The 20,505-nt window shown below is 38.5% G+C and overlaps 1 protein-coding gene across 1 annotated transcript; it reads right to left on the bottom strand.

Annotated features, from left to right (window-relative positions):
- Positions 1-3,624: 3,624 nt before the first annotated feature.
- LOC121383287 (neurotrimin-like) lies at positions 3,625-19,159 on the bottom strand. The gene is made up of 10 exons (XM_041513209.1): positions 18,364-19,159; positions 17,405-17,517; positions 16,582-16,792; positions 11,983-12,086; positions 10,724-10,928; positions 9,138-9,302; positions 7,344-7,472; positions 6,690-6,749; positions 5,102-5,389; positions 3,625-3,940 (listed from the first exon to the last, which is right to left on the bottom strand). The coding sequence occupies exons 1-10, from the start codon at positions 18,440-18,442 to the stop codon at positions 3,924-3,926; spliced, it is 1,371 nt and encodes a 456-aa protein (XP_041369143.1). The 5' UTR covers positions 18,443-19,159; the 3' UTR covers positions 3,625-3,923.
- Between the last annotated feature and the right edge of the window lie 1,346 nt (positions 19,160-20,505).

Genomic DNA, 20,505 nt, shown 5'->3' with positions numbered 1-20,505 from the left:
AAAGGGCACCTGTAGTAGTCTGGGGAGGAATGTAGACCAGGATGTTTCAACGTTTTAAAAGGGCACCTGTAGTAGTCTGGGGAGGAATGTAGACCAGGATGTTTCAACGTTTTAAAAGGGCACCTGTAGTAGTCTGGGGAGGAATGTAGACCAGGATGTTTCAATGTTTTAAAAGGGCACCTGTAGCAGTCTGGGGAGGAATGTAGATCAGGATGTTTCAACGTTTTAAAAGGGCACCTGTAGTAGTCTGGGGAGGAATGTAGACCAGGATGTTTCAACGTTTTAAAAGGGCACCTGTAGTAGTCTGGGGAGGAATGTAGACCAGGATGTTTCAACGTTTTAAAAGGGCACCTGTAGCAGTCTGGGGAGGAACGTAGACCAGGATGTTTCAATGTTTTAAAAGGGCACCTGTAGTAGTCTGGGGAGGAATGTAGACCAGGATGTTTCAATGTTTTAAAAGGGCACCTGTAGCAGTCTGGGGAGGAACGTAGACCAGGATGTTTCAACGTTTTAAAAGGGCACCTGTAGTAGTCTTGGAAGGAACATAGACCAGGATGTTTCAACGTTTTAAAAGGGCACCTGTAGCAGTCTGGGGAGGAATGTAGACCAGGATGTTTCAACGTTTTAAAAGGGCACCTGTAGTAGTCTGGGGAGGAATGTAGACCAGGATGTTTTAACGTTTTAAAAGGACACCAGTTGTAGTCTGGGGAGGAACGTAGCACAGTTGTAAAGCGCTCGCTTGATGTCCGGTCGGTATAGGATCAATCCCCGTCGGTTGGGTCAATTGGGCTATTTCTTGTTCCAGCCAGTGCACCACGACTTGTATATCAAAAGCCGTAGTGTGTGCTATACTGTCTGGGATGGTGCATATAAAAGATGCCTTGATACCAATGGAAATTGGTAGCTGGTTTCCTCACTAAGACTATGTCAAAGTTACCAAATGTTTGACATCCAATAGCCGATGATTAATAAATCAATGTGTTCTAGTGGTGTTGTTAAACAAAACACACTTTAACTGTAGTAGTCGATATATATGAGAGACTTGCCGAGAAATTGCCACCAGAAAAAGTCATGCCTCATACTTCATTTGATCCAGCAATTTGGTATACGACCATGGTGTTTATATATATTCAGCGTAACACAAAAACACCAAACTTATACGTCGTGAAATATGCACTAAAATCTCTCTCTCTCTGTCTCTCTCTCTCTCTCTCTCTCTCTCTCTCTCTCTCTCTCTCTCTCTCTCTCTCTCTCTCTCTCTCTCTCTCTCTCTCTCTCTCTCCCCTAGAAACTCGTGCGATTTGCGCCCTTGATCTCAGAACGCCACCCCTCCCAACATGTTCTACAAAGGCGCCTACTTAAGGTTCCATTAGACCAAATCAATTCCTATTGCCGGTAATGTTAACGTTTACTAATAAAACTGATATAAGCAGCGTTTCAACACCCAGGAAGTACAGCAACAGAAAGTGTGGCACCTCACATCTAATCTAGCTGCAAGAAAATGGGGGGTCACGTATCATTTAAGAGATTTAATTTATGTTTTTAATAGCAACCGTCATTTTTGCTGGAAATTGCAGTTCCATTTTTGGGGGTACCCCGCATTAGTTTCAACCTCTGGTATATACTGCATAACAACTGTATAACAAATAAAAGTGTCTTTATTTATTGTCAATGGATAATAGTATTAGCACAAATAATCAATGTCACATATTACTACCAATCACACCCACAGCTGCTTTTACTCCGTAAATATTTCACGGTGCACGTCGAACCTTGACACGGTACTCTCTTCTTTGGTACTATGCAACCTTAAAGGTAGCACAAACCAAATAACATCTGGCTGGGTCAAAGTTGAATGTGATCCCTTTGATTTATTTATTTATTTTACTTTTTTTTAAGTTATATTTTTTATCTGCCCAATAAATGTATGCAATTTTATTTCATCTAGTGCCACTGGGTCCTGTAGTCTGCACAGGGATTCTAGACTATGACGAACGAAGTTTCGGGGGTGGTGGGGGTCATATGGGATATTATTTGGTATAATGCAAATTATATGCATTACCGTAGTCGGTATAAATCTTTAAAACAATACGTGATTTTGTTACAATGTTGACCGATACTGCTGATGTTATACGATGACTCAGTCTTCACTGTAATTTTTCGCTTCGAAAATAAATAGAACACTGTAAAGGGCGCAAACAACCCTATTAATTTTAGTCGAGAGCGACGTTTCGAAGGTTAATGTACGAATTTTACCTTTGCTTGACACTGTAGCTAAACTAACTTGAATACTTGAACACTTACTGAGCAACTAAGATGAATATTATATGATTACTTGTGTGTACAGTAACAGGCTTCTCTTACCATAGTTTAAGTATTCGCATTGTGTTGGTTACAAATGGTACATATGAAGTTAGCAGTGTACCAAACACATCGATGTTGAAGTTCGAAGTGAGCTGCTGAACTATCTAATCGTACCTTGTCTGCAGTGTGTGAGGTATATGACAGAATTTGTTAGTTTTTATTTGACCAAGTTTCAGTGTACATTTTAGGGTACACTAAAATGTGCTCAGATTTCCTTGTGAAGAACTAGATCAGTGAAAGACTGTTCCGGTTACATGGTAAACCAGCACTATTAGGTCCAATGTTCTTTAATTTAGAATAAAGGTAAAATGTCGTGGTGTACCGGTATCTTTAGTGTCTTGTATATCTTGAATGAGGGGTCGGATTTAGCTCAGTCGGTTGAGCGCCCTCCCGAGGTGCTTGCGTCGCAGGATCGAACCACCTCGGTGGATCCATTCAACTGAAATTTTTTTCGTTTCAACCAGTGCATCACAACTGGTCACAGGCGGTGGTATGTGCTTTCCTGTCTGTGGGAAAGTACATATAAAAGATATCTTGCTGCTGATGGAAAAATGTAGCGGGTTTCGTCTGTTGACTTCGAGTCAGATTACCAAATGTTAGACATACAATAGCCGATGATTAATTAATCAATAGGCTCTAGTGGTGTCGTTAAACAAAACAAACTTTAACGTTATACTGAATGAAAAGTTAGTTTTTTTGTTTTTCCACGACGACAATATAAACCACAACGTTTAATATGCCTGTAGTGGGGACTGATTAAGAGTTTTAAAAAACATGATTCTGCCGAGTGGGTTCGACCCTACGCCCACGAGGACGTCAAGCGTGAGTTAGATCTGCGCCCCTTGACTGAAAAGATAAAAAGTTAAAGTTTTTTTTTTTTTTTAACGACACCACTAGACCACAATGATTTATTAATCATTGGCTACTGGATGTCAAACATTTGCTAATTTTGACATATAATCTTAGAGAGGAAACCCGATATATTTTTTCATTAGTAGCAAAGGATCATTTATAGATAGCACATACCATGACCGTTGCTATATCAGTCTTGGTGCACTGGCTAGAACGAGTAATGGGCCCACCGATGGGGTTCGATCCTAGACCAACCGCGCATCCAGCGAGCGCTTTACCACTGGACTACATTTCGCCCTGACTGAAGGGTTGCATGTCGCAGCTTCAGCAGTAAGGTCATTCAATATTCTTGCGCCGTCAGTGCATTAGATATGTAGACATCATAAACAAAAATATGACAGTCAATACTGATTTAATGTACTGTTTAATTTATATCAACTAAACGAGAGGTTTGATTTCAATGCCAGTAGTCATCAGAACTGCACAATGTCCATGTTCTAAACTGTGTTTGATTCTTCGTCTTAGCATGTCTTCAGATTCTGCGCAGACACCTTGTTGTCCGTGTACACGCATGACCTAACACCCTGACACGGTGCGAGGAAGGCAATTTGTGTAATACAATAGAGAGTTTATAGCTGTGCGTCTTAACATGTCTAATGTAGGATATTATTCTGTTACTTTATTCTGAGGTGAAGACTTCGTTATAATTAGCTGTCGAATATTTCTGAAACGAGAAAAATTATCCTCATTCATAAATCATACGCTTAAGAGGCCCATAGGAATGATATGTGAAGTGGACGATGGGGTTATAAGTATATTATTAAAAAATTATATAGAGTGTAAAACAAAGAGGTAAATAGTTTTGGTCTTAATGGGGGAGGGGTTGGGAGCTTCTTGGTTTCTATGAGCCTGTTTACACAAGTTTGCTTACTTTCAAGTTGTATATACTGACAAAGCTGTTTACTGTTACATGCACGATATGTTTATTGTAGTCACGTCTCTAAATAAAGCTGATTATTGTACAGTGTTAGGTCTATAGATATTGATAAAGCTGATTATTGTACAATGTCAGGTCTATAGATCTAGATAAAGCTGCTTTTTGCAGTGTTCTGTATATCTAGATAAGCTTCTTATTGTATTGTGTTGTGTCCGTAAGCTGAGTATTGTACAGTGTTATGTCTGTCTAAAGCCAATTATTGTACAGTGTTATGTCTGTCTAAAGCCAATTATTGTACAGTGTTATGTGCATCTAAATAAAGCTGATTATTAGTCCCCTATCAGTGCAATCGGATGGGCTATAAGTTTCATCTCAGTCCTTCTGTCTGTATGTCTGTCCATTTGTCCCAAATATAGTTTTCCAATGGGTTTTTTTTCTTCAGAATGCCTCGATATACAGAGCTTTATTGTATACTGTTACAGTTAACTTTCATAGTGATTTACCCATTTATCACAGAGTTATGGTCCTTGAACTTAAGAAATATGAAAATTTGTTGGGCCCAGTATTGGGCATGTATTGCTTTAGCAGTACTCTCATAATGTTACATGTATTAAACCAAAGCTGCTTTACATAGTCCAATGTGTATCTACATAAAGCTGGTTGGGTATACGTGTATCTAGATAAGCTGTTTGTTGTGTAATGTTACAAATATCTCTAGTCCGTCCCGTCCTCGTACAAAAATGTTTTGTTTGATGTAACAAGAAAAGTAAAAGTGGTTTGGAAATAACAAAAAAAACCTACTTTTGTGTGCAGTTTAAAAAAAACAATCGGCTCAGAAATAAATAGCAAGTGGTATAAAAAAAAAAAGCATTCCCTCTGGGAAGAACTATGGATAAATCTGCTTATTCAGCTGTTCTGGGTTACATATATTTACATATAGCTGCTTACCATACAGTGTTACGTTCATTGTCCTGAGTCCGTGCGGGTTATGCGCCACACACTGATATCCCCCAAAATCATGGCTCAGCACATGTAAGATCCTCAACTTGGAGTGAATCCGGTGCTGACCCGTCGTCGTTGGGGTGACGCGGTACTTGTAGCTGTCGAAGACACGGCGTCCATGCCGCTCCCAGTACAAGGTGGGGCGGGGCCTGCCCACGGCGCGGCACACCAAGTAGGCATCGTCGCCCTTCCGCATCCCCACCGTCTCCATCTCCGTGTACGTCACAGGTGCAGCTGCAACGTTCAAATCGGTGCACGCATCAGTTTATTTACTCACTTATTTTGTATGTGAAAAAAATATTAAAGGGACATTCCTGAGTTTGCTGCATTGTAAGATGTTTCCGACTAATAAAATATTGCTACGATTAAACTTACATATTAAATACTTACATATTAAATATATTTTCTTGTTTAGAAACTGGATTTTGTCTTCAAATAACTTCGTAAATATTTTAGGAAATAAAATGAAATTTAACCTAGTACAAATATTAGAACGATCATAAACACGTTTAATATACAGCCACTAATATTTTATGCAGAAAAAATATATTTGATATGTAATTACAATCGTTAAAAAGTTTTTGTCAGTCGATAACATTTTAAAAATTGCAGCAAACTCAGGAATGTCCCTTTAAAGTTTGTTTTGTTTAACACCACGAGAACACATGGATTTTTAATCATCGGCTACTGGATGTCAAACATTTGGTAATTTTGACATATAGTCTAAGAGAGGAAACCCATTACATTTTTTCCATTAGTACCAAGGGATCTTTTATATGCTTCATCCCACAGACAGGATAGCACATACCACGACCTTGATATATCAGTCTTAGTGCGCTGGCTGTAACGAGAAATAGCCCAATGGGGCCCACTGACGGGGATCGATCCCAAACCGACTGCGCATCAAGCGAGTTCTTTAACACTGAGCTATGTCTCTCCCCCATGTAATATTGTATGTGTATAAATTGGGCGGGATCTAGTTCACTCAGTAGAGCGTTCGCCTTAGGTACTTGCGACATAGGATCGAATCACCCCAAAGGACCCAATCTCTGATTAGGAAAAACCGGTGCACCACGACTGGCATATCAAAGACCGTGGTATGTGTTGTCCTGTCTGTGGGAAATTGCACATAAAAGATCCCTTGCTACTACTGTAAAAATATTTTAGCAGGTTTCCTTTCTAAGACTATGTCAGAATTACAAAATGTTTGCATCCAATAGGTGATGATTAATAAATCAATATGCTCTAGTGGTGTCATGAAACAAAACACACTTTTTTTAAAATGTTCTTCAATAAATGTGAATTTAAAAATGAATAGTTACCCGGTATTATAAATGTGTTCATTGCCGGCTCACCCCCTTTGATAAACGTGTACAATGGTCAGAATGAATGAACGAATGAATGAATGAATAAATGAATGAATGTTTAACGACACCCCAGCACGAACAATGGTCAGGTTCAAACCTACTAACTACTGTACATATTCATATTACTCTAAGAAAATCTCACAAATGTGTTATATATATATAGTTACCTTGCCCTTCAGGTTCATGTGGCGTGGTTTTTGGCGCCATCGTCGTAGTGATAGGGGCAGCTAAATAAAAAAAAGTACTTCAAATATATTTGGCTTAAAGAAGAAGATAAAAAGAAAAACAAACATGATCGTCAAGACTTTGGTAAACATAGGCTATCTTTAATACTGAGAGCGATGTGGTAGTGGAGATAAGACATGAACTACCGGTCTCAATGGTGTCGTGGTTAAGCCATCGGACATAAGGCTGGTACGTACTGGGTTCGCAGCCCGGTACTGGCTCCCACCCAGGGCGAGTTTTAATGACTCAATAGGTAGGTTTAAGACCGCTACATCGACTTCTCTCTCACTAGCCACTATAACTACTACGAACCCTCTCTCCTGGACAGACAGCTCAGATAGCTGAGGTGTGTGCCCAGTACAGCGTGTATGAACCTTAAATGGTTATAAGCACGAAAATAATCTTAGTATTAAAATCTGTAGTCCCGCAAATATACGAGGAACATATTCCCTGTACACCGGAGGTGAAATTTCGTTTAGTATATTTATAGTTATGTACGTTTTTTCATAAATGCCTTTCCCCTTTCTCTGCCTCCTGTCTCTGAATTGTACTGTGCAAATGACTATTTAACTTTAAGTAAACAGCTGCGGTCCTACCTGTGACGATGAGCTTGATTCTAGCCCGTGCAGACGGTGGTACCCCGTTTCTGGCGGTGCAGACGTAGTCGCCGCTGTCGTCGGGTGTGACACCAGTCAGCTGTAGCCGCTCACCCTTTGTCTGGTAGCCTGCGAATTACATTATGATCAATGAAAAGTTAAACTATATAATAGTTATAGAATATTAAACGAGCTTCCATTTCGTATCATGTATATGTCCAATCTAATTAAAATTAGCTCCACTATTACATGTGGATCTAAAGACAGCCAGCTGGAGCTCATGTCCACCAATCAAAACCTTACTTGCAGAATCCTGCCAGTGATTTAAAACTAACACTGCGTAGTTCCCAATGTCCAGGTAACATTTCGTCTGTAAATAATAATTTAAATATTGACCAATCACACTTCGCCTTTTATAACGTTATTTGGGAGCATACAAATTCTAAAAATATCGGGCGAGTCTATTTTAGTGGCCGCAGTACAGCGAACCATACCAATACGTACGGGGTGGGTTATCAGTCTTCAATTTTACATTAAAAATTATTTATTTATTTATATAAAAAACCCAACTAAATCAGTCTTCAGTTTTACATTACAAATTATTTATTTTATAAAATAAAACATGTTTTACGGCATTCGTAATTCACACGAAACATGTCGTATACCCTCAAGATAATTCGGAATGTTTTCAAATTATTTTTAAATCACTGGCAGGATTTTGCAAGTAAGGTTTTGATTGGTGGACATGAGCTCCAACTGGCTGTCTTTAGATCCACATGTAATAGTGGAGCTAATTTTAATTAGATTGGTATATGTCCCGAGTGAAATAAATTTCAGTTGTCACGACCTTTAGCGAGTGACAGTAAAAAATAGTTCACGAATATAGTTTGGTTGACGTTCCTCTAAGGTTGAAGTGCGCCAATCGATGACGTCATTGTGGGACGTCCCATTGGCGTTAAAGTGGGACATATCACTTTGATATGTACCAAAATATTTTTAAACATATTGGTAATAATACGACAGTTTACCTAAAAGCAGTGTCGTGTATAGATTATGGCAGGGTTCGAAATACTGCCCTCCCGATCGGTTTTTGCCGGTTAAAATCACCAAAGGCCGGGAGGTTTTATTGTCTGTCGGCCCAGGCAATTATTTTACGTTTATATTCACGCAATAATTTGAGTCTGTCATGTTTGGTTTTGCAGGTTTTGATTCGGGCCAGTAGTATTTGTAGGTTGCTGGACCGAATACCTGGTAGAAATGTCAGCCAATTGCCAGCCCTGATTATGTAAATTAAGATATTACACTGTGAGTTCGCTCCTCCTGAATTAACGATCGCTACCAGATACCGTTTTAAATAGCTAGCTTATACAACATCATTTTTTATTAATGTAGACATAATTAAGTTATATACCAAAATACTGATAAACACGTCAGATAATTGACTGTATAGCTGAAGGAATACAGTACACTGCGATAGAAATTTAATTTATATGTTTACAAGGAATAGTTTATTATACCATTTTATACCTAAATTTCATGCCGCCATTCATTTAACACAACACCCTTCGTTGGCGTAGGAAGGTGCCAAAAAGTGGGAGCACTTATATAAATATATATAAACACCCTCTATATATATATATATATATATATATATATATGCCCCCTAAACACCCCCCCCCCCCCCCCCCCCCCCCCCCCCCCCCCCCCCCCCCCCCCCCCACCCCGCTTCCTGCGTCAGTGCCCTTATGTGTAAAAAGAAACAGCCAGTAGTTGTGTAATGTATAAAATACACACCCGTTTTGATCGTCTTCTTGTTCTGGTAGACCTTTCTGTACCACGTGATCGTCGGTGGCGGAGAACCGGTGAAATGACAGGTGAGGGTCACAGAATGACCCTCTTTAGCTGTTACAACCTTCTTGAAACCATCCTTAATGCGACCTGGACCTGTTCGTGATGGACCTGAAACACCCAAATAATTAAAGTAAAATGTATACATGAATTACAAGGATAGTGGCCAGTTTACACCTGGCGACTAGCCAAATCCGAATCGTCAGTTATCAGCCCCAAATCGTCGAGTCATCTGTTGTTAGGGTGCACGCCCCCATCGTCAATCAAGGAGCGATATTTTGGACGTCCATACTCCAGTCGAAGACTGGAAATCATTGCTGGTGACTTGCGAAACTAGTTGCATAATCCATCATGCTATTTTCATCCAAGTTGTATTATAGGCATTTTAAACTGAGCAGCGTATTTATAATTTATTGTATACATAGTAAAAGGAAAAGGAAAAACAACCCCCCCCCCCCCCCCCCAAAAAAAAAAAAAAAAAAAAAAAAACACAACAACAACACCCCCCCCCCCCCCCCCCCCCAAAAAAAAACCCACCATTCTCAGAGTACTGCTAAAGCAATACATGTCCCCTACCGGGCGCAACACATGTCGTATCTAAATGATAAAGCTATACACAAAACTTCAGCACATAGCAATATCGTGAGGCATTGAGGGAAAAAAGACAGGAAAACTAATTTTCATATCTCCGAAATCATATGTCTCCAGACCATAACTCTGTCAAATATTGGTAAATCGTCATGAAAGTCAAACGTCTTCTGTTACAGTACATGATATATCTATACACACAATTATGTGGAAAAACTAAATCCGGAAAACTATATGTGGGACGGACATACATGCATACAGACAGACAGATGGTCAGACTGAAAGAAGGATGGAGATGAAACCTATAGCCCCTCAGGTTGGTCCGGTAGGGGACTAATAAAAAATCAAATTTAAAAGTTGCAAGAGATGTTTTACGCGCACTTGCCTATAAACAAGACAGTACATACCATGGTATTTGAAGTACCAGTCATGGTCTTTGATGTACCAGTCATATACCGTAGCTGAAGAAGTTAATTATCGTTCTTTGTACTAATACTTATCACAAATATTGATACACTTGTCGCCTAGTATTGATATGGGGTTTCTTATAATGTTACAACCATCTCGGTGGATCCATTCAAGTGATTGGGTTTTTCTCTCGTTCCAACCAGTGCACCACAACTGGTCAAAGGTCGTGGTGTGTGTTTTCCTGTCTCTGGGAAAGTACATATAAAAGATCCCTTGCTGCATTAGGAAAAATGTAGTGGGTTTCCTCTGATGACTATCCAAATTACCAAATGTTTGACTTCCAATAGCCGATGATTAATTAATCAATGTGCTCTAGTGGTGTCGTTAAACAAAACGAACTTTATAATATTACCTGCGTTTTTTTAGCTGCACCGTTCGTGTGAGCATGGGGTTAGTGTTTGCTAAACAGGTGTAAGCCGATATTACTCAATGTGCTCTAGTGGTGTCGTTAAACAAAACGAACTTTATAATGTTACCTGCGTTTTTGAGCTGCACTGTCCGTGTGAGCACGGGGTTGGTGTTCACTAAACAGGTGTAACGACCGAAATCCGCCTCCGAAACCTTCCGCACCTGGAGACTCCAGTCCTCCCGCCTAGTGTGGATTACTCGCAGACGTCTGTTACCGGAATAAACCCTTTTCCGAAATGTCAGCAAGTCACCTTTCTGGTCCATCCATACAACCTAACAAAAACACACACAAACACAATAGATTTTAACATCGAACTTTTGAAAGAAAAAAAGAGTAGTTTTTCTGTTAAAATGATAAAACTAGCTGTCCAAATTTGGGGGAAACTGAGATAATCATATTTTTATTGATTGATATAAAACAGTAGTGTATATAAAGTACGTGGAGTTATAATAGTTTTAAACGTATTAAAACACCGTGCTCTGATTTTCTCTCAAAACGTTTAAAGTTTTGTGGGTTGTTTTTTGTGGGTTTTTTTTTTTTTTTTTTTTTTGGGGGGGGGGGGGGGTTAATTCTTCAATTATTTATAATATGTTAAGTGTAACCTTACGTTTGACAGTGTCTTCAAAGTTGTTAACATGTATCCATTAAAATCGTCTGGGGTGAGCCTTCCAAAAATAATAATATTAATAAATAATCTTATATAGTGCTTATTGCCATTCAGGTTTATGTTTCCTCAATACATTCTAATATAACAGTTTGAAAATGTAGGTGTGGTCATTATGTCTTTCTTTCAAACGGACCAAAACTAGTGAAGGAAGGAACCGAGAGATTTTACCTTCCCAGGAAAACTCGAATGGAAAGGACCCTTGACATATATTACCATATTCTGATTGTTTGTTTACTATCCGCCACTTCCAGGCAGTAACTAAACTACTAACTGAAAACGGTTTTTAAAGTACCTAAAGAAGTCTTCTTTTTTTTTTTTTTTTACACACCCGTTAATAATAACACCGTGGCAAGTTTTAGGTATGACGTGGCGATATCTGAATATTTGTACATCACATTTACATTTTACTTTGTTTTGAGAGTATGTAAGAAACAGAATACTACATCCGTTAGATACCATTTATCTTACAATTCGTTGCTTTCGCTCGTTAGATACGACGTTTTAAAACAATCCGTTGCAAGATAAAAGGTATCTAACTGTCACTTGTGTAGTATTTTGCTTTTATTTTATATTATAAAAATGTAACAACATGTTCCGTAGTTTGATTTAAACCAAAATAATTATAACGTCAGCATATGTTGTTGCATCACGTGACTGACCTTGCGCCTCTTTAGGTTGATGATCGTGCATGGAAGAATGGCTGTTTCACCATAGTTGACACTGATTGTTGTAGGAGTGGAAGCTATGTATGTATCACGGTTACCTGAGAAAGAAGACAACTACACCCGTGAAAAGCGAATTACACCTAGTATAGATATTTAAAAAGAACTGTATTACATCTATCAATAATCTGATGGAAAACTTTAATAATAAGGCTACCTTTGCCGTAAGAAACAGCTAGACCATGTAGCGTATTGATGACCATCATAAATATGACGATGATGGTGACGATGGTAATGTTGATGTGGATACCAATAATAATAATAATACATGCATTTTAAAACCCTTTTATATTCTTGAACAAACAAAAAAACCACCAAACAAAAAAACAAAACAACCAAGAATGAACCATGTAGCCTACCAATAGCACGCTTACGTTGAACATTAGAACGTCGTGGCTTTGTAATAGGTCTAAAACAATAGTTTAGCGTGTTTTCCATGGTGTTTACATATGGTGTCCATGGTTTTATGCAAATCATGGTAGTCATGTGACTCGTGAAACATGCAAGATCTTTTTTGACCAACACGTCATTAATGTGCGCCAGACTGCTACATTCTGATAGCTAAGGAGGGTATGCTTTAATTCAGACATTGTTATTACAGACTTACAGTATTCATTATACAGACTACATGGCATCACCTATATCTTGTATAAGTATATGTTAGGAATGTGAAATTTCTGTTTCGATTCAGTATATTTAAATGGACTGTTCAGTTTATAACCATTAAAGAAAACCGTGGCTTAATTTGTAATACACTTTGGTTAATAAAACGTATTAAAGTGGCTGAAACATAAATAAAACTCATTATAATCGAATTTATCTATGATCCTATAATTTCAAAGTATATTTAGCATTGGAAGAAATATGTATTGTAATGCTAGTCTCCGACTACCAACTGTCACGACGGAGTTGACCAACTCGCCGATCTCTCTCCGACTGTCCAGTTGCTAGTGTGAGCGCTCACACGGCTCGTCCTATACAACTCCTACGACCTGCTAGTTGTTAATCTGAGAGCACCTGTTGTAAGCCGGGAGTTACAACGCAACTATCGAGATGGCCAACCCCGTCGTGTCAGTTGGTAGTCTGAGACTATCATGCACATACTGATCGTGGGCATTTTAAGGAAAATGAGTACCTGCTTAACATAAAATGGAGGCTAGAAATGCATACAATAAGCAAGTCAATGTAAGCACTAAACATATTGTAATATTAAAGTCACTGACCCTACTTTTTAAACACTATAACGTATTTTTTACATTTAAAGCCGATTTTGATAATTTATATTAGAAGTACTTACATTTTAATATTTAGAATATTCAGTAGCGTACACCTGAAGTGGTTCTGGTCATCCAGCTTGTTGTAATACGTCGAAATGCATTTCTTATCATTCTAAAAACGCACGTTAGTCTGAGAAATAATGGTTATTGAGACCAGCTCTGGTTATTTTTAGATGGTGTTATCCGATTTAAACATCACAGTCTTTATCTTCTCTCTGTTATTCACTTTATCGAGATATGCTGCATGTTTGTAAATTAACTAAACTTTGTGTACATTTTCATGGGCTGAAACAAAAGTATGCGCCGTTAATAATGAAAATAATGAAATATTGGTCAAAAACATTAGACTACAACCAGGGAATAGTTTCTTATTCCAGATAAACAGAAGAGGAAAACGAGAATTAAAGCAAATTAAGAAAATGAATCGCACCTCTCTGACCTCCAGCTATCTTTATCTGGGAATTTATATCTTTGCACATAAAGTTTGTTATCTCGGCGATCAGTGACGCTAGGTGTTACGTTTTCTGCGCCATCCATCATATTTTCAATCATTAACGTGCTTGTTTATTGGTTGCGGTTATCAGCAGAACATAGTTGTTTCGCCTATGAGGTCTAAACATATGTGGTAAGTTAGTAAACAATGTGAAATTTTTAACTTTGAAAATATTTACTTTTGTACGAGGATTTGTACGAGGATTTCGTGCAGTGCAAAGATTAAAGGTACTTGAATTGATCTAAAACTTAGGAGAAGAAAATAAATGGTTGCATTAAATATATTTTTTGTTATCAAATCTAGTCATGTTAATTTAATTACTCATTGTATAATCGTACACAGATTCATCCAGCATACCATAACTCAGAATTGTCAAATTTTATTATATCTGGAGATTTGATTAGAAGGGTTATGAATTCACACACTTGGATGGTTCATATACGGTGTATTTCTTAAAGGGAACACTTGGCATTATAATCATGACCGGCCTCGGTGGCGTCGTGGTTAGGCCATCGGTCTACAGGCTGGTAGGTACTGGGTTCGGATCCAAGTCAAGGCATGGGATTTTTAATCCAGATACCGACTCCAAACCCTGAGTGAGTGCTCCGCAAGGCTCAGTGGGTAGGTGTAAACCACTTGCACCGACCAGTGATCCATAACTGGTTCAACAAAGGCCATGGTTTGTGCTATCCTGCCTGTGGGAAGCGCAAATAAAAGATCCCTTGCTGCCTGTCGTAAAAAGAGTAGCCTATGTGGCGACAGCGGGTTTCCTCTAAAAAAAACAGTGTCAGAATGACCATATGTTTGACGTCCAATAGCCGATGATAAGATAAAATATCAATGTGCTCCAGTGGCGTCGTTAAATAAAACAAACTTTACTTTACTTTTTATAATCATGTTTAATTTATATATAAAGTACAAAGGTGCTAGACTTAATATCAATAATGTGAGACTGAATGTCAATAACACGATTAACTTCCCGACATTATACCGTCAGCTGCCAATAGACCCCCGTTCCCTTCCCTTGGGGAGGAGGATTTGCCACTAAATGCGTCTGAAAACATGTTCAATTTGACACTGATTTTCAGTTATAGGCTGTAATGTAGCCCCTACCCCTCGGGGAAACAAGTGGACTAAAGCATAGTGATACTTATATTAGTAGTCTGGCAGACTATGTCAAACCTGGAAAGTTTGTATTTAGGATTCTTGTAATTGTCTTGTGTAGGAACAGATGTAAAGTTTTGGAATGTGCCTGATAAATCAATGTCATCTTTGAGTATTTTAATTAATTCAAGATGGCGTCCAAGATGGTCACCATTTCATGGTATTGGCTATAACTGCCTTCATATTAAACCAAGAATGTTACATGTGATGTCTTGTCATAGGTTTTGGAGGTCAAAGAACCTATTTAAACCATTTTCAAGACTGGTTAGGGATTACATCATAGGAAATTCAAGATGGCTACCACTACGGCTGTCAATTTATGTTTTGGATATAACTTGCTTCACTTTAAACCTGTGACATCTAATAATTTTGGTGTGTAGTCACAGGTTTCAGGGGTCAGTTAATTTATTTTAGACATGTACAAGGTTAGTTGCGGATTACATCATAGGAAATCCAAGATGGCTACCACTATGGCTGACAATTTACGTTTTGGATACAACTTGCTTCACATTAAATCCAGGGTGACTAGTGATGAATTCAGAGGGCTAAGGTATCCATATATCCATCTAGAAGGTTGGAATGCTTTACATAATATGAAATTCAAGATGGTGGCCTATACAGATTCAGCTCTAGTCTATCCGGGGTCATCCGTCGTGGATCCGGCCAGACGATCCTTAACAGTGTGACCGGGGCTTTAACGACGCATTCAACACATTTTATTTACGGTTATATGGCGTCGGACATATGGCTAAGGATCACACAGACATTGAGAGAGGAAACACGCTGTCGCCACTTCATGGGCTACTCTTTTCGATTAGCAGCAAGGGATCTTTTATATGCACCATCCCACAGACAGGGTAATACATACCACGGCCTTTGATATGCCAGTCATGGTGCACTGGCTTGATCGAGAAACAGCCCAATGGGCTCACAGACGGGGACCGATCCCAGACCGACCGCGCACTTTACCACTGGACTACGTCCCGCCCATTTTGGTCTTAATAATACATCCAAAAAAAATTAAAAAATTATTTAACGACGCCCTCAGCACATTTATTTACGGTTATATGGCGTCAGACATATGGTTAAGGACCACACAGATATTGAGAGAGGAAACCCCTGTCCCCACTCCATGGGCTACTCTTTTCGATTAGCAGCAAGGATCTTTTATATGCACCATCCCACAGACAGGGTAGTAAATACCACGGCCTTTGATATGCCAGTCATGGTGCACTGGCTAGAACGAGAAATAGCCCAATGGGCTCACCGACGGGGATCGATCCCAGACCGACCGCGCATCGTCAGAGCGCATTACCACTGGGTTATATCCCGTCTATTTTGATCTTAATAATGCATCAAGACAAACTCTAATGCCATCTCTTTCAGATTATTATTCTACAACAATGGCACTGATTGAAATAGAACTGCACGTGTTATGAGTGTGGGTGTGGGTAATATTTTGCATGCTTTCATCAGAAAAATGTTCAAGTACGCCTGTCGTGGGCACAACCTCTGACTTCGCCAGAGAGTTCTGTCCATGACAGAACGTGTTATGATGTATAATTCATCTTACATAGCGCTTATAATATTAATAAGACTAACCTGGCATGATGAGTGACAGTGTTAGGAAATAGTTTCCCTCCCCTGATAGTGAGCACTGGTACTCCCCTGCATCCGAGTGGTTCACCCCCCTGATAGTCAGTGTCCATTCGCCAGAATCACGGAAGTGAATGATGCGGTATTTCTTTATTGGAGTGAACTTTGCTGTTCCTATAGATATTGGAACCGGATCGGACAGTTTGCGCCATATTACCTGAAAATATTGTATGAAGGACATTAATTATGTCTTTTAAATTGTCTTACAGCATTAGGCATAAAGACTGCCAAATGATGAAGTAGTTAGCGCTAGGAACCCCAACATTAACTGACAGGGAGAGACAGAGAGACATAGAGACAGAGCCAGAGAGACAGAGACAGACATACAGACACACAAATGCACACACACACAGAGAGAGAGAGAGAGAGAGAGAGAGAGAGAGAGAGAGAGAGAGAGAGAGAGAGAGAGAGAGAGAGAGTAGCTTATAGGGAAAACTGATTGTTTTCTTAATTGTTTTATAGCAATAGGTTCAACTGATGAAGTTTTATGTACAGAGAATGCATGCAAACACAAACACAAACACATACACACATACACACACACACACAGAGAGAGAGGTGTATCTTTAATAGTATCTTGGGACCGTGCTAACTCTAAAATAAATTGGGGTGCAGTAAAAAAACAAAAAACAATTGGATAATAGTAATATTTGGCCGTTTTCGGCTATACCAAAATGTCTATTTTTTAAGCAAGTTATATGTGTTTTACCCCTCAACCCTACCACGTGTAGCTGGTTAATAGAGAGTGTATAATAGTATATCTACTTACTGTCCGGTGTCCAATATCTTTGACATTACATCGTAACGTTACGTCGGTGCCAATGGTATACGTGATGTTTACCAAAGGCGAACGAAGCAGCGGATTTGGCAGCAGACAAACCACTAAAGAAGAAATAATGGGAAAATATCAATATTTTGTTCATCTATACAAACAAAACATGTTCACTTTCATAATAAAATAAATGCGTCAAATTAACTTATTTCTATTTTAAATGTATATGCCGTACTATGAATATGCAGTTTCAAATTAAGCGGTACTTAAAAATGATTCAAGTAATACGTTTTAACGACTCAGTGGGTAGGTATAATACCACTACACCCTCTTCTCTCTCACTAACCACTAACAACTAATCCACTGTACTCAACAGACAACCCGAATAGATGACGTGTGTGTCCAGGACAGCATGCTTGAAAACCTTAAAGGGACATTCCTGAATTTGCTGCAATTTTTAAGATGTTATCGACTAACAGAGACTTTTTAACGATTGTAATTAAATATCAAATATATGTATCTGCATAAAATATTAGTGGCTGTATATTAAACATGTTTCTGGTCGTTCTAATAGCTGTACTAGGTTAAATTTCATTTTATTTCCTAAAAAATTTTTCGTACGTACGAAATTATTTGAAGACAAAATCCAGTATGGGCTTCTTACAAATATTAAGACGATCAGAAACACATCGAATATACAGATACTGATATTCTAAACAAGAAAATATATTTAATATGTAAGTTTAATCGTAGAAATAGTTTATTAGTCGGAAACATCTTACAATGCAGCAAACTCAGAAATGTCCCTTTAATTGGATACAAGCACGAAAATAAAGTTGCAATCAGTCACTCAAACCAATTGCTCGTGCTAGGCTGTACGAGAAATTAAACCAAAGCATCTACAGTTAACACACATACATCAACAAAATTATATACTTTACGTATAGTGTACTAACCTGCACGTTGGAGAACAATGGACAAGCTCAAAGTGACTGCAAACCACCTAAGTAAATATGTTTCCGGGGTGATATTCATTTTATTAAAAGTTCTGGAAACATCAACACACTGTACACAGTAGGCTTGAGATCCGAGGAAGTCGTCTACGATATACTGCCAGTCATAACAAAGGTTATCACCGCTAATACATTATACACCGTGTGAAGAACAGTTCGCTATACGAGGCATTTGACGATGGTTTTATTACACTTTTCACGATGTTTGGCACCCAGTTCTTGTCTAATTATACTCGTGGTCATAAAAAAAAATTCCTCTTGAGTCTTACCAACAGATTTATGGCTCAGGACGAGGCTAATTAGGAGAATTAACCGATAACCTAGCAGGATGCGGCGCTTTAGCTATTTTCTTTGAAGGCGCCGGTGAATGTTAGATTATAGCAGTGTCTCAGAGATCATAAAATCTCTCAGAGATCATAAAATCACACTATCACAGATGGAAGCAGTATTACCAGTCGTTAATCATTACTAGTAACTAAACACAATACAATATTAGAATATGACAAATGTGTTGTCTTCCCTGTGGGAAAGTGTATACGAAGGATCCCTTGATGCCGGTGCAAAATGCAGTGCTGGGTTATCTCTGAAGTGTGTCAGAATTATAATATGTTAGACATCGTATATATAGCTGATGGTGAGGTAAACGCTTAACAACGGCTAGACAAAATTATATTTACAAATATTACAGTTGTGTTCTCTTTTATCCAACGCTTTAGGTTAACTCCAGAATGGACGTTTAAACGTTCACTTTACATTCCTATTTACAATGTTTGTAAGACACGCGATTGACGGTTGCGTTCTTAAAGATGTATGATGTAAGTACACAAGTGCAGGAAATGACCTCTATTTCTACAATACTGTGGTGATATTTCCGGGACAGGCTCTCAAGAGAAGACCCCGCTGAATGTTTTCCCACCGATATATTGCTACCTCAGTAGTTTTAAACATTTAATTAATCTCTTGCAGGCGATTAGCGGACGCTCAGAATGGTACATATCCCGGTTCAAACCTATTTACATCATATCGCTACAAAAACAATCACGTCTTTACAACATGAATTCCTGCCGTAGAATTGTCGGGTGGGGTGGGGGGGTGGGGGGGGGGGTACATCAGAAAATTGTCCACGATAAACATGCTTGAATATTTTTTAATGGAAGCATGCCACAAATTATACACTTTATGGATAACCTTTAATATATGCGCGTGAGTTTGTATCTAAGTGTGTGCGCGCGTATGTTTGTGGGTGTGGTGCGCGCGTGTGGTTAGGGCATCTAATACGCATAGGTCCTATATATCACCAATATATATTTGAATAAAACCTACCAATATATTTATTTTAAATAATAATAATAACAATAACAATAATAATAATAATAATAATAATAATAAAAATAAATAACCAAAACAAAACAATCAGCTATTATGACTGCTACAGAACTGGATAGGACTATCTTGGCGGTAAAGCGCTCGTTTGAAGGCATGACACCTTTCAGTGGACAGGTTTCTTCAGTTCCAACCAGTGTTCAGTGATTCAAGGCACTGATATGTATACTCTGCCTTATATGTGTGGAAACAGTTTCTTTTTATCGCGCCAGGAAGCTATATTCATTGCAAACACTGACGTTTTATGGATGATGAAATATTTTATCATCGCACTCAACACATTTTAGTTAATGGTTATATGGCGTCAGATTTATGATAAAGGACCATACAGATGAGAGGAAACCTGCTGCCGCCATGAGCTACTCTTCGATTGGCAGCAAGGGATCTTTTATATGCAGCATCCCACAGACAAGAGTTGTTCAGCACTGGCTGAAATGAAAGATAGTCCAATGTGCCTTCCGACAGGAATCGATCCTAGATCGACCGTGCGTCAGGCGAGAGCTTTACCACGCGCCAAATCAGTTTCAGTTATGAAGCTTTGCCAAAATATACGACATGACGACTCCTGCCTGGCATCTCAAAATTTATATTTGTTGTTTTGTTTTGTTTCTTTATTGTTTTGTTTAGTTTATTATTTTTATTTATCTGTTTATTTTATTTATTAATTAATTGTTATTATTATTATTATTATTATTATTATTA

The sequence above is a fragment of the Gigantopelta aegis genome, chromosome 2 (genome assembly GCF_016097555.1).
Source record: "Gigantopelta aegis isolate Gae_Host chromosome 2, Gae_host_genome, whole genome shotgun sequence".
NCBI classification, from domain to species: Eukaryota; Metazoa; Mollusca; class Gastropoda; order Neomphalida; family Peltospiridae; genus Gigantopelta; species Gigantopelta aegis.
Note: the sequence above shows the minus strand (reverse complement) of the source record. Positions and strands in the feature narration are given on the sequence as shown.

What these genes read in the sequence shown, in the direction of transcription:
- LOC121383287 (XM_041513209.1), bottom strand. Translation starts at nt 18,442, where the DNA reads ATGAATATCACCCCGGAAACATATTTACTTAGGTGGTTTGCAGTCACT. An exon ending in AATCAAGCTCATCGTCACAG is followed by an intron (nt 6,750 to 7,343) that starts GTAGGACCGCAG and finishes TTTTTTATTTAG; the next exon opens with CTGCCCCTATCACTACGACG. An exon ending in ACATGAACCTGAAGGGCAAG is followed by an intron (nt 5,390 to 6,689) that starts GTAACTATATAT and finishes TGAACGTTGCAG; the next exon opens with CTGCACCTGTGACGTACACG.